The 13675-nt window shown below is 40.0% G+C and overlaps 1 protein-coding gene across 9 annotated transcripts in view; it reads right to left on the reverse strand.

Moving 5' to 3' along the window:
- The window catches only part of ZNF521 (zinc finger protein 521), a 232584-nt gene that overhangs the window by 19068 nt on the left and 199841 nt on the right, over positions 1-13675 (reverse strand). For all 9 annotated transcript variants that reach the window (XM_051611336.1, XM_051611335.1, XM_051611333.1 and 6 more), the window contains 2 exons: positions 11495-11626; positions 8678-8793 (listed from right to left, as the gene is read on the reverse strand). In XM_051611336.1, the coding sequence (XP_051467296.1) occupies positions 8678-8793; positions 11495-11626 (248 nt within the window). The remainder of the gene's footprint in view (positions 1-8677; positions 8794-11494; positions 11627-13675) is intronic.

Raw genomic sequence — 13675 nt, forward strand, 5'->3', positions numbered from 1 at the left:
GCCAACTGATCTGACTAATGGCAAGGTGTAGGCTGAAATGTTCAGGGCACAGATGATAAAACCTCATTTTCTGCAAAGGGCAGAATTCCATTTCTAATGATTATTTGTGGGTCAGGGAATACATTTACTGCTTTCCCTGCTCTCAACCTACAACAGGACTCCCTGATGTTCTCATACATTTCTACAAGGACTAAGGTTAGAAAATGGCCTTTATGCAATAACTGAACTTCCCCTTATTATTATCATTATTTATTTTTTCAAGTGCCTTATCGTTATTAACAGTATCAGTCAGCAGAAAAAAAAACAACCACGTTTGCCTTCCCAAGCACTAATATTTCTAGCTTGTTTCTTTCTTGCCCAATATTCTCCTTTCTATCTCTCTCCTACTCCTGACTTTCATCTCTTTCTTCTTCTGCCTGTGTATTTTCCTTTCTGCACCAGCTTCTTTAGGCTGAAATCTTGCACACCTCACCCTACCATTTGCTACAACAATCAGAAATCCTGATATTGACATGTAACATCACTGATACATTTCAGAGTCAACACTTACAAAAACAAAGGAACAGTGGAGCTTATCTTCTGATTGCCATGGTTTGAAGCTGCTTTCAGACTGGAAACAACAAACTTCACTTAATACATTTGCATGACAGACAAAGTCTTTGCTGTCATAAGGATTATGAGATGTACTATATTACCTGATACTGCAAAATCTATTTAATGTTGACCATGCAAGGCAGTAAGGACAGCAGACTCAAAGGATGGGTTAACCTTTTTTGCTCCTACTGATTTTTAAAAAAAATATATAACTATGTTCCACAAAAAACCCTACAGGCATACAAGACCATAAACAGGAAGAAGTAGGCAAAATACAGACATATACTCAAGCACATACACCTTTAGGTATGACTCTAGTCGCCTTGAAAGAGAAGGAATATACATTTTTGTTTATTTTTGTATGAGTACTGTGTGGGTGTAACTCAGTACTTACTTTGTACAGTATACTTAGCTTTCAATCCTTTGCCATTTTGCTGTTCCTTAAGTCTGAATTTCTTTTCAAGACTGAAACGATTTGCTAACGGCAACATTCATCACCTAACTGCTACACTGTCTTTGTCAATTAATTCTGTAATTTCATCAATATCACTCAAGCAACTGAAAAAACAAAACCATAACTGTGATTCAGATGCTCCAGAAATTTCTTTGGAAATTTCAGAGCGTTCTCTCAGCGAATGCAAGAGATGTTGTGAACACATTCTTTCCCGTTTATTTACAGGAAAAAATGTAGGAAGTTCCACATTACAACTAGAAGTTGACTGTGGAGACAAGTATGAACCATTAATACTCAGCTCACCTTTGTTAACCACTATTTAGTGAAATTAAAACCGTCCCTGGAAAACTCTGGCACTTGGGGCTTGGTGGGCTTTGCAGTGTGCTATAAATATTCATGAACTAAAGGAGTACCCACAGGGAGTGTTTACATTTGAACAGGCCAATCAAAGGCAGGTGAACTCACAAGCTCCAAACCTGGAAATTTCTTATTTAGAAAAGAATTACCACATGAACACCTAATATGGTCTAACAACACTCAATCCCCAGGAGGGAAGGAGCACTGGAAGGGAATTCAAAGGTGGGGTTTTTTTGGTGTTTAAACTTTGTTTGACATTGAAACAAAAGACTTGTAGAAGACATATGTTAAAGGTATGTCCTTAAAGAGCTAAGGCATGAGTGCCTCCACCATACTTCTCCCGATTTGAAAAGAAACTTTGCAAAGACAATAATTGTCCCTTCTATGGAAAGAAATCTCCAGAACACAAGCCTTAATTTTTTAAATCTTGGAAGATACGGAAAAATACTCAGTGCACATGTTGGTGCACGCTAATATCCATATAGCTATTTGAAACAGAAAGTACAGTAAAACTTCAGGAGAAAGAGCACTTGAACTAATACTTGCAATGCATACAGCTCTATCTAGTTCCCTCAAAATGTAAGCATTAATTATGATCCTAGTATCTGGCACACATATTATTATCATCATTCTCACTCGTGAGATGGCGAGGATGCATGGTTAAGCAAGTTAGTACCAGACCTCAGAACTGAATCCATCTCTCCTGGCTCCTAGGCATTTGCTCTGACAACAGCAACCTGATTGCCTGCTAAGGGCTAGGGCAAACATTATTGAATGTGGCGCCTGTATTTAGGCATCAAAAGTGTTTTGCTGAAACCTTAAACCAGGCTATGGCTGCTCAGCACCTATGCTGTTCCTAACTTCAGGCATTTATGACCTGATTTCCTGATGTACTCAGCACCAGCATCTTGCACTGGCCTTAGCTACACCTGGAGGTGCTCAGCACCCTCTCAGAAATAGGCCATTGAGTTTGAAAATGTTGGCCTAAAGCTTTGATTGCTAATTGGATTTCAGGTAGGCTTCTTTTTAAGAAGAGCTGACAAAGTTATTCCCTGCTGGCTCCTGGCCTTTGGGGCCTAGAAAGCCAGCATCTATGTTCCACTCCTCACTCTAAGAGTTTGGGGACCTAGAAACGCTGGAGCTAATCTCCAATTTCACTTAAAAAAATGTTTTGAGGCCTTTTCTTTGTGAAGAAAACAATCCTTGAAAATCTAACTTCACCTGCAGGTTTGAAAGTTTTGTCCCTGTTTTCTTGTAGAGAATAAATTATTCATGGTCTCCCCTGCTGTCATGGAAGGCTCACTGTTAGGACCAATATGAGATACACAGACTCAACTACTTTGGGGGCCTTGGCAAAACAACACTATATGGAGGTAGTGGTGCCACTGATGCTATCTATGGCTGATGCTGTTTCTGCACCCATCTGCCTCCCAGCTGGTGCCCAGAAGGCCTCTGCCACAAGGAGACAATCCCAGTCCAGGTTAGTTAGCAGTCTTCTCTAGCTGACCTTCCAATGAAGAAATCCAGTATTTGAATCCCAGCTCTGCTACTGCCTGCACTAAAGGTCTCAGTTAAGTCTTTTAGTTCTTGAAATAGCCTAGACCTTGCTTGGTTCTGCTCCAGCTCAGGTCAAGGGTATTTTAAAGGCCATTTTAAAATGTTGAGATCTTTGGGAGCATTTTACAATAAAGAGATCCTTGGAAAGTTTAACCCTTAAAAAATGAGGAAATAACTTTAAGATTTGTTTCAATAGTGCCAACCTTGGGACACTACAATGTTAAAACTGGACATCCAGAGAGGGACACACATAAAGCTACATAAAACTTCTGGAGACTGTTCTATGCTGCTTCTGCTCTGCTTTGCTTCAGCTGCCTGTACTGGGAGCTGAGAATGTTCTCCTGCTGTTTTAAGTGACATGAGTAACATCTGCTATGAGTGCTTCATTCTTTCTTTCATCCTTTCCCTGGGGAAGGAACTGTGTATTTCATTTTGGAAGAGCTCTGTTGTTGTGGTTTGGGGTTTTGGGGAAGGTTTAGAAATCTACATGCAGGTACATATGCAGGTTTATATGAGAGAAGGGAACCTTTGGAACCTTTATGTGCACCCTACTCTTAAAAGCAATTGAGGACGTTCATGGTAATACTTTAACTTCTGTGGTCTTAACTGTGTGAGTCTGATCCATGCTCTCAGGCTGGTCTGTGAGCAAGTTCTAGCTCCTGGGCAAACAAGCTTCAGCTTTTTGATAAAAACACTCACAAAGCAGGACTGTCAACTGCCAAGTTGTTAACAAACAGGAAGAACTTTTCAGTGATCTGAGATGTGCTGGACCCGGTCCACCAAGCATATTAAGGACTGAGCGTTAGGCACAACTGCAGAAACATGTAGGAAGGAAGTGTAGATTGCAAGAGAGTAGACTGAATACATTCCTGGTTTCTGTTGCTACTGAAGAAGAGCGCTGCAGCTCTCTGTATTAACTGGAATGTCCTACAGACTGATGGCTCCATGCCCAGGTATTTTGCACTGATGGAGTCCAGACGGGAAGCAGCAAGGGCGTGAATCACTGCGGCCAGGTCCCTTTTGAACAGGATGGGAAGTAACTGCTGATCTAATTATTTCTTGCCCTAGTTTTCATGTCTGTAAAGTGGGGACACTTAACTACCCCAGGGGCAACTAATTATTAGTCACAAAATGTTAAGTTAATGCTCTAATTCACTAAAAAGAGATATAATTTTTGTACTGGGCGAAATGGTCCTGAGAGGCCATGTAATCTTGGCTAGTATCATATTCAGAACTAACTATCATCACTGATGAAACACTGATAAAACCTGTACAAATTATTCAGCAATTCTACCGGATATTGGTAGCTCTCTGACCCAGCAACATCTAAAGAAAAAGTAAATTAATTCCATTCACTCTGGGTAACACCTGTCAAGTGTGTCTCATTCCTCCCCACAAACACCGTGATATGTTGCGTTGGCTATGCAAATAACACTAGGACTCGAAATCGGAAAGGAATGGCTACTCAGAAACAAAGGAAGAACAAACACAAGTTCAGACACCTAGGCCTAAGTCCAAAGATAAAGGCAAAAGAAACAGGCACTGGAAATAGCATGAGGACAAGAAAGGGAAGTTTTAATAGGCACATTACTTCATAATAATTTAATGAAAATCCAATATGAAGTTAAATTAATGGTAACTTTCTTTCTTACTAAGTAAGAGCTCAGTATTATGGATAATGGATGGAGAAAACTGTTTTAGCTCTATCTAGTCTGCATAAAGAACTGTATGGTCATACTCCCAAGTGTTCTGTCAGAAGAGTTTAAACTTTTCAAAGGCATCTGGGCGCCCTATAAATACACCTACCATGCAGCTTTCTTATCTGATACCTTAAATATTGTTAGAAGCCTATTTCTGAAAAGTCCTTATTGTATTAAGTGTGTCTTATTAAAAGCTTACCATTCTAAAGAATAAACATTTTAGATACATAATTTTTCAACATAGCAGAAGCATAAATACACCACGTAGCCTTTTGAACATGTAAGTATTAAAATTCACACCTCAGAACCACCTTAAAACTTCTAACTGGTACAAAATATTTCCATTTGCTTCCCTTCTATGGAGGCACTATCTCAAAAAATGGAATGCTGGTTCAAAAGCTATGGAACACAAAGCCATTTAAAGGAAGTGGCAAAGGTGGGAGAAGGGTGAGCTATGAAGATGATCTTAAAACAAAGAGCACATTCATGTAAAATCTCATTATTTCAACTTAAAGGTTGAGTAATACATTGCAGGTTTGATTTTCAGGATTGGTCATTTACTCTCTGTTCTCACCAGAATGTGTTCTCATGGGATTGTCTTCCATTCCTAACAGGGGTCTCTAGTGAAATAATGGAAACCTCTAAAGAGAGTCCTACTTGTTGTTTTGCTTTGAGAACATTAGTAATGAGGGGATAGTAACTTTTCCAAGGGGAGATGGAGTATGTGTCGATTTTTATGTTCCTAGAACAGGAGTCAGAAAATGCTAAGCAAAGAATTGCAATGGGCCAAACAGCAAGTTAAACGTTTATTTTCTGTATCTCTGAATTCATACCCTTTAATTACCAGCTATACTATACGTGTGGATACGGTTTCTATGCTATTGTGTTCTGCTGTGCTCTGTCTTGTTCATGTTCTTACTCTGCCCTACAGACATGGAGTGCAGTCCATGGCTTCTAATCTGAGATGATTATCATCTCTCATGCATGGGAGATGCACTTCAGATGCATGTTTAAATTAAAAGCAGGGAACTGTTCCTGATAGAGGGAATAAATACACTGTTATGCTGCAAGCCACAACACAAACCATGGTAATGTGAAGGGGTAGAGAAATATAAGCTGGGGGCCAGTTGCCAAAGATTCCACTGCTTTAGCTGGCTGGTAGCCTGAACAAAGCAATGCCTCCTAGAATAGGTTTTAAATGAGAGCAGGCTTGAGATCAATGTATTTTCAGCAAAAGCAGACTCCAAAGGTCAGTACCTACTGCTCTGCCTAAGTGCTTTACTGCCCTGTCACCAGTTGGGCTAGAAAATTGGAGGTAAGAGCAGAAAGCTAGTGATCACAACAAATAAATGCAAATGGCAGGATGGTACTGCATTTTTTTAAATATCACGCATTCTCAACTGGGGTGGGGCTACCTAAGATAATTAAAATAATAAACATAATGAATTAAGCCAATAAGAAAATGAGTACCTTTTCCTTTTTGCAAATGTAGATAAGCCAGAGAGAGGCTGTCTCTAAGGGTATGGAGATGTGGTCTGCAGCATGAAACAACCAACACACTGATTGTCACCTAGCCAATATAGAGCATAATTTGTCTCTCCTTTTGTGCCCTTCACTAGAAAACCAGGTGCCTTAGTTATGTTAAAGTGTTAATAAACCAGGCTTAGATGGAGAGAGCAAAATCTTGCCCTCAGTCTTGGCCAGGGATGAATTTTGAGAGGAAAAACATGTTTTTTTTATTACTATAAAAAAGCTGAAGGCAGCTGCCTGGGACTCCACGTATTTTTATGGGAGACAGACTAGTAAGGAGGCACATGTCACAACTACACCTGGATCTCTGTATATTGGATATACTGCATACCTGCATCTTCTTTCTTGCCGTTTGCATTGTTTTATTGTTTTGGGTTTTTTGTTTGTTTGTTTTTGTTTGTTTGTTTGTTTTCCTTTTGGTCTTTCTTCTCTAACGATATCTCTTCTCTCTTTCCTGAAACTGCTGATACCCGTACTTCTTCCTACATCCTCATTTTCATAAACCAGTGATGAACAAAAGAATTTGTGAAAATCAGTAAGCTAAAAACATTTGAATATTTTTTCCTAAAAAAGCAGTTTCATTTTATTAGAAACACTTTACAAAAAAACCCAATAGGTATTTTGACCAAACAAAACCAAAGAAAATGATTCTGCAAAAATCATGCTGTGAAGGAAACATACAACAAAATTAGTTTCTGACCTTTCCTTGTTCCAGTTAGTTTCTCCTTTATCTTTCCCACAAGTCCAATAACTTTCTACACAACCCAGACCATTTTCTGACTTCAAAACTCAATCTTGCCTCTTCCTGTCCATCACTGACTTTTTCTCTAGATGCCCAACTTTTTCTTTTCTTTTATTTTTTCTCCTCTTCCACTTCAGGCCAGAGCTTGCATGCACTACCTGCTATGGACAGTAAGTGAAACAGATTTGGATATATTAAAAATAGTAGAGAGATACAGCACAGGCACCTTGGACTGTTACAGGTACTACAGGAGCTTCCATGATCTAGCAATCCACCAAGAAAGAGGTAGAAAAGGCTATGAGAAAGGCTTATTCCATATTGTTTTCATGCAGAAAGAAATTAGGAAAGAGAAGATGCAGTGCAATAGATATGAATCCCAGTCTCTCACACAGTGAATTAATGCATAGTTTAAATACTCTGATTTCTTTTTTCTCCAAAGAAATAATTCAGATCTTCATGCCAAACATTAATATCTGGTTTTCAGTATGTAAAACTTCCAGCAAGCAAACTAGTAAATGGGCACATGTGTGCATCTGCCTCACTAGCCTTTTGCCTTTGCTGATGAGATGAAATCCAGCTCTCGTCCAAAGCAAAATTAATTATGGACACCTCAGTCAAAGGACTTAGAGATGGGGGCTCAAGCTATAAAAAACCATGGAAAAAAACTGAAGTGCTGAAAAATCTCATCATTCCAAACAAAAACCACATGGTGGACAGTGTAGAAAAGGCCTTACTGTACAAATACTTCTCCCTGTTCCATCTCTATAGACAATCAGAGACCCTGAAATTTTTCCTATGTCAACTCATCCTAATACTTCAATGTAAACTTAGAAATAATCTGCTGCTGTCTAAAATTTAACATCACATCAGGAATAACACACCACCACTTCTCACTGCAAGACAAGCACTGCAAGTTATTAATACATATAGTAAATAACTTCCTCATCCAAAACAGTTTTTAGATCTTGTTCAACATTTATTTCTTCCTCTTTGTCCTTTTGGTTATTATTAGTAAAACAGTATAATCACAAGCTTGTCTACAGCACAGAAGAAGACAGTGTACCATGCATTTGTCTATATCAGTTTTTTTCCCCACTGTGCCACTTTTTATGGGAAATGTCCAGCAGGTAAACTGAGGTAAGTTTTGTCCACTTCCTCCCTCTATTCCTACACTCCTTCTTCAGTGCTTAGCTTTTCACATTTAGAGAAAAAAGAATACACTTATTTACCATTTCCATTCCCATTAGCTGGGAATAATCAGCAGAAGGCCTTCACTGGCTTAAAAGGCATTTTGTTTAGAACAGTTTCCCACATTCCCACCACGTTGTGGTGTCAGAAGTGGGATCCAAACCCACAAATCCAAGTTTGGGGGCGAAGTAGCAAAAACATCCTGACAGTTGATAGGCCCCTGGCATTGGCTTGTGACAACTGCTTTATGGATTTCATGTGTTTTATGAACAACAAACAGAAAAATAAGACGCCTATTTCTCTATCCTCAAGAATGTCTTGAGCTGCAAGAACCTACCCAGAGAGAATACAAAGGTTGCTTCCAGAATTCAGGTCTGTACCAGGTGGCTTTAAGCCAGCACCTTTTGGAAGCAGCATCAGTTGAATCACCTGCCATTCCTCTCATCCCTATCCTGATGATGGGCAAGTATCAGAAGAGGTTATGGCAAGCAAATCTTTGAACTAAGCTATCAAATACGTAATGCAATTCTAACACCCAAGTAACAAATGTGGTACCTGCAGCTCTGTTTGGAAGAAGAACTTCTGTGGACACTGTGTGCAGTCATAGATCTTGTCCTCTTGTCCATGGGCTGAGAAAATATGCTGCTGCAACTTGTTTGCTTGGACAAACACTGGAATTTTAGAAAAAGAACAAGCTTTTAATTATTGCATATTGCAAGCGAAGAGTTTTTTATAAACAATTTCCCGTTAACACTCAGCAATTCCAAGAAGTAAAATTAGGCTGGAGCACTCTGCTTTCACATTACACTACTGTTATAATGGCTACCAACAAACACTGTTTGTTTAAAAAGTGTGATCCTTCTTCTAAAGTGAATGCATTAAAAGAGATGCCTAGTTTAAAAGAAAAAACACAACCAAAAAACAATGAAAGAAAAAAAAAAAGACCCTAACAGGGCAACCAACGAAGATTGAAAGAATTTTAAAATGCCATTTGCTCTTCAGTGTAGTTTCTTCATGCTTGCTGTACTTTGATTGAACACACACACAACTTATTTCCTAGCCACCAACAGGTCTGAAAAGCATAGATGCCAAAGTCCTGTTTACCCTGTGTGTCTAAAGTTAAAGCTAACAAACAGCTCTGTATTTAAATGTGCTAACACTAAAAATTATATCCCACAGCTACACTGGGGCAATGTTTATAAATGTGAAACAGAACTGCAGGTAAATTCTCTTTGGATACTTTAAGATCAACTCTGCCTACACACTGAATGCAAGGGTTTCAATAATATAAACATGTTCAATTTTAATGACTACAAAACAAGGCCCTAAGACTGTGTAACAGTTTACCTAGGAGACATACTATTAATAATTAAATTGTATATGCCAGAGGCAGTGTTTGGGTTGGCAGCACTGACTTCTGATGGATGCCTGGTGCACTGTGACCTAAAAAAGTTTGCATCTACAATATTAATCTGTATAGGCAGGGAAAGGATTTATTAAAGATGCTGGCATTTGACTTTGACTCCACTCCTAATCATTAAAATTATTCTAATTGCAAGGCAACAAAAAGCATCAGAATATTGTTCCTCTGAATCATACATTTTAATCACATTTCTCATTACTCTGAAAAAATAAGATCAGATTCCATTTTCCATATAAAACTTATATTAGTGATTTTTACTTCTTGTTAATATTCTAGCAACACATGCTGAAATAATTTAATGGCATATTTCTAATAAAACACCATTGTTTATGATTAATGCTCAGTGTCTATTTACCCCATCAGCAAAAAGGAAAAAGTGTTTCAAATAGATTGGAATCGACTTATCTCCATACTCTTTAACACATTTTACAAGGGTACTGGCTCAAACATTAAAGGATTAATTTTATCAGAGATCTTGCTCACCAGGAGAACCATCAGCAGGTACTCCTTACAGATGCAAGATTTTATATTTATTTATTTATTATATTGCATTTACAAGTCCCCCAAACTTCGAAATCGAAGACCTATGGCATTACACTAAAAAAAGATCACCTCATAGTGTGTACACAAAGACAAGGGAAAAAATTAGTGGAATCAGTAATAAAATTAAAAAAAAAACCCAAAACCACCTAACTGAAGGAATTATTGAACACAGATGCCTAGCAGGCAAACTGATTACAGCAGTACTATCCACACTCAAACATTTCTATGACAAGCTGTGCAGTGAAGATGAACTATGTATTTTTTTTTTATTTTATAACCCACAGAAATGAGTGAAACCTGAACACAATAAGGTAATAATCATCACCAGCCACTGCATCTAAGAGATGAAAAATGTAACTTTAATTTTCCTCTGCAGTGTGCACTTAGGTTTTATTGGGAGAGGAGCTGCCAAACAAAGAGAAGTAAAATGAAGGTATTACAGGGTCTATTTGCCTATCAATGAAAGTCCTCCACTCCCATTAATGTAGAACAGAAACCCTGAATGGCTTCCAGAATTAGCATGCCACTGATGCAAGAATACCCAAAGTGTGTTTTGTCATGTTTGTGATTATCTTTGATTTTCATCTCGTAAAGCAAAATTGGGCATGTAAGCTACATACTAATGCTTATGTTTTAGGTTATCATTTTATGAAATGTTCTATTAAGAAGTCTTAAAAAAAACTCACAACAACTCTGTAGGCATCCTTTTAATGTGTTTTCATTTCCAACAACAGCATTTTTCTGTTCCTCATTATGGCCCCAACATTAGAGTGCTTAGCCCTACTGGCTCAAGTTATTTTCTCACTTGGGTTTTACTACTGAATAACACCACTGACTTGGGGAGGATTATTCCACACTTGGACTTGTGTCAGGGGAAAGCAGAACTTGACTTGTGGCAAGACAGCATGGTTTGCTTTCTTAAGCACATTACAAGGGTGTTTCTTCTCACCACAAGCCAACAAACACACACAAGTGGTCTTTCTTACCCAATCAAGGGTGAATGTTGCTGGATAGGCTATGCCTAGCAGCCCTTGCCTGTGGGGCCAACTTTTGCTCTCAGAGACATCCTTTTAGATTAAACATCTGTAGCTTTAAAGGACAAATTTATGGGCAGTTTTAACCTCAGCAAGTTTGGAACAGGAAGGTGATGAACGTGATATCGTGGAAGATAACAGACTACTACTTCTGTAATCACAAGAAACTCAAACTTCCGATGGAAGAGCCTGAAATGCAGTTCTTACAGATGGATGTCTGACCTTCCAAGAAGCTCAGCTTTCTAAACGGTTTTTAATCAATATCACTAATGGGCACAAATGTAGTGTTCCCAGCACGTGACACAGTTGTAAGAGGGGTTCTGCACATGCAAGGTAAGGGCATGACCAGGATAAGCAGTGATTGCCTCCTACCTGTAAAGCACACTGGACATTTGAAGGTGCCCCCCATGCCTTCAAAGCTGTGCTCTATAAGGTGGCACTGCAGCTTGGCAGGAGAGTCGAATGTCTGATTGCAGAGTTTGCATTCATGGTTCAGTCCTTCATCTGCAGGAGGAATCAAAGGAAAAGTGAAATTCACCACAGCCCTTACCAGGGAGCAAGTCCAACATGATCTATGTACTGAGGAGCCTTTTTGTTTTCTGAAGCTCAGGGAACAGGGTGTTCTTCAGCCCCTACAGCTGCTGAAGTGTCTGCTTACCTAGTAGTTTTCAGAATGTACCAAGCTTAGCTGGGCATTAAAAGCACAGATTTTCCACATACAATTACCACCAAAGAGGAATGCAGAGCATTAGACTTCAGTAGAAAATGATAAGTGGGAACAGAAACATATTCTCTTAGCAGTCACCTGATCACAACCAAGTACATTTGCAAAGCAGTGCATGAGGAATTTAACGCTGATCACACATCATCCCATCTACCACGGGTAAGAACTGTGAATACACACATTTTTGGCACTCTAGCCGACTCTGGAGTTTCTTGTAACCAGCACAAGAGCGGAGGGTAGTTTATACCCTTACATCACCCTGCTCCATGTTTCCAGTCCCAGGGGCATATGTGAAACCTTTTGCAAGCCACAGGATTTCCCAACTCCCTTTCTGACAATCGTAGATTTTCCCCTTTATTTGCATTTCTCCTCTTAGCAGCTTAGAAAAGTCCCTGTGCGTCTCCTGATGCAGCTTTCCCGTCAAGGCCCTGTGGCTTTAAAAGCCTTCCCGCTCCCCACCGCTTGTTCCTCTGCTTCCTTCCATTGTCCTCCGAAGGCCGGCTGGTGCCTGGCACCAGATTCCCTTCCTGAGGGTGCTGCAGGATTCATCCACTCCGCCATGAGGGCAGTCAACGGCTGTCCTACTTAGAAACAGTTGCTAGGTACGAAGTGGCTTCCAGCCCTGCTGCAGAGGCCTCAATTCCCACAGCGCCGCTTAGAAAAGGTCCTTCTGTATGTCACCGGTGCGCTACACGAGTAGCATTGATCTCGCAGGTAAATACTGTATCTGATTATTAAAAATCAAGTGGGAATAAAATGCTTGGCAACTGGAACAGCTCCCTACCATTTCTGAGGTGAAAAGGAGCGATTTAGGAGAGTGCCGTGCCCACCCCAAACACTTAAATAGCGGGCTGCCTACCTCCTGCCCAGTGAGCGCCGCCTGCAGCGATTAGTGGCCATAATGACGGACATTTGAGGTTGGCAGTGGCTGTCAACGGTGACAGCAGAGACAGCGGTGACAGCAAAAACAATGTTTTGCACCGCACACAACAATCTTACTCACAAATGTAAAGAACATCATGATGCGGTGCTTGTGTAGCTAAGTGGAGCCATATGTCCTCTCAGAATGATCCTTAGAATTGAAAAATGTTTGTGGTAGCCCTCAGCTTTCACCTCTCCTCAGCCCAAAAACTAAGTCATGGCATCTTTACCAAAGGGTGAGAATTTGTGGGCTTTAAAGCCAGGTGGTGGTGGCTGTTCTGCAGGTGGGACTACAGAAAACTACCATTGTGTGCTTTTCTACAAGGCATCAGAGCACTTTATAATGAGAAGGTAAGGCGCAAATGAAAACCAACAAAGCAAGAAGTTTTACACAAAATCAGGGTGGTGTGGTGGGGTGTCTCCTTTGCAGTAAACAGGTAAAAATACACTGACTGCAAAAATTTCTGCTTTGACAACATTCCTTAACTCAGGAGCTCTCTCTCCACCCAACAGCTAGCTCTGATAATGTTCATACATACAAGGCCTTCATTGCCTTACATGGTAAAACTCTGTCTTTAATGCAGGAACCGCAAGAGTAATGGAGGATCCCACTACGGCTCTTTAAGATAGAGACAATAGCACGTGGCCATTATTTTAACTCTCCTTTCTTCCTGCCAGTCTTGGTGCCATGGGTGTAGACAAACATGGCTGAACATTGCCCAGTCACACAGCTAACTGCAGACTCCCCTTTGTCCTCTACCCAATCCTTCAGTAAAGCAATGATCCTGCCTAGCTCCAGCAAGTCACACTGGTGGTCAAGGTATGGCTGGCTAAACATACTCTGCAAAAGACTCCCAGGGGCAGATTAGGGGTAGGTGACGCCTTCTCATCAAAAGATACCATCAAAT

This window comes from Apus apus, chromosome 2 (genome assembly GCF_020740795.1).
Source record: "Apus apus isolate bApuApu2 chromosome 2, bApuApu2.pri.cur, whole genome shotgun sequence".
Taxonomy (NCBI): Eukaryota; Metazoa; Chordata; class Aves; order Apodiformes; family Apodidae; genus Apus; species Apus apus.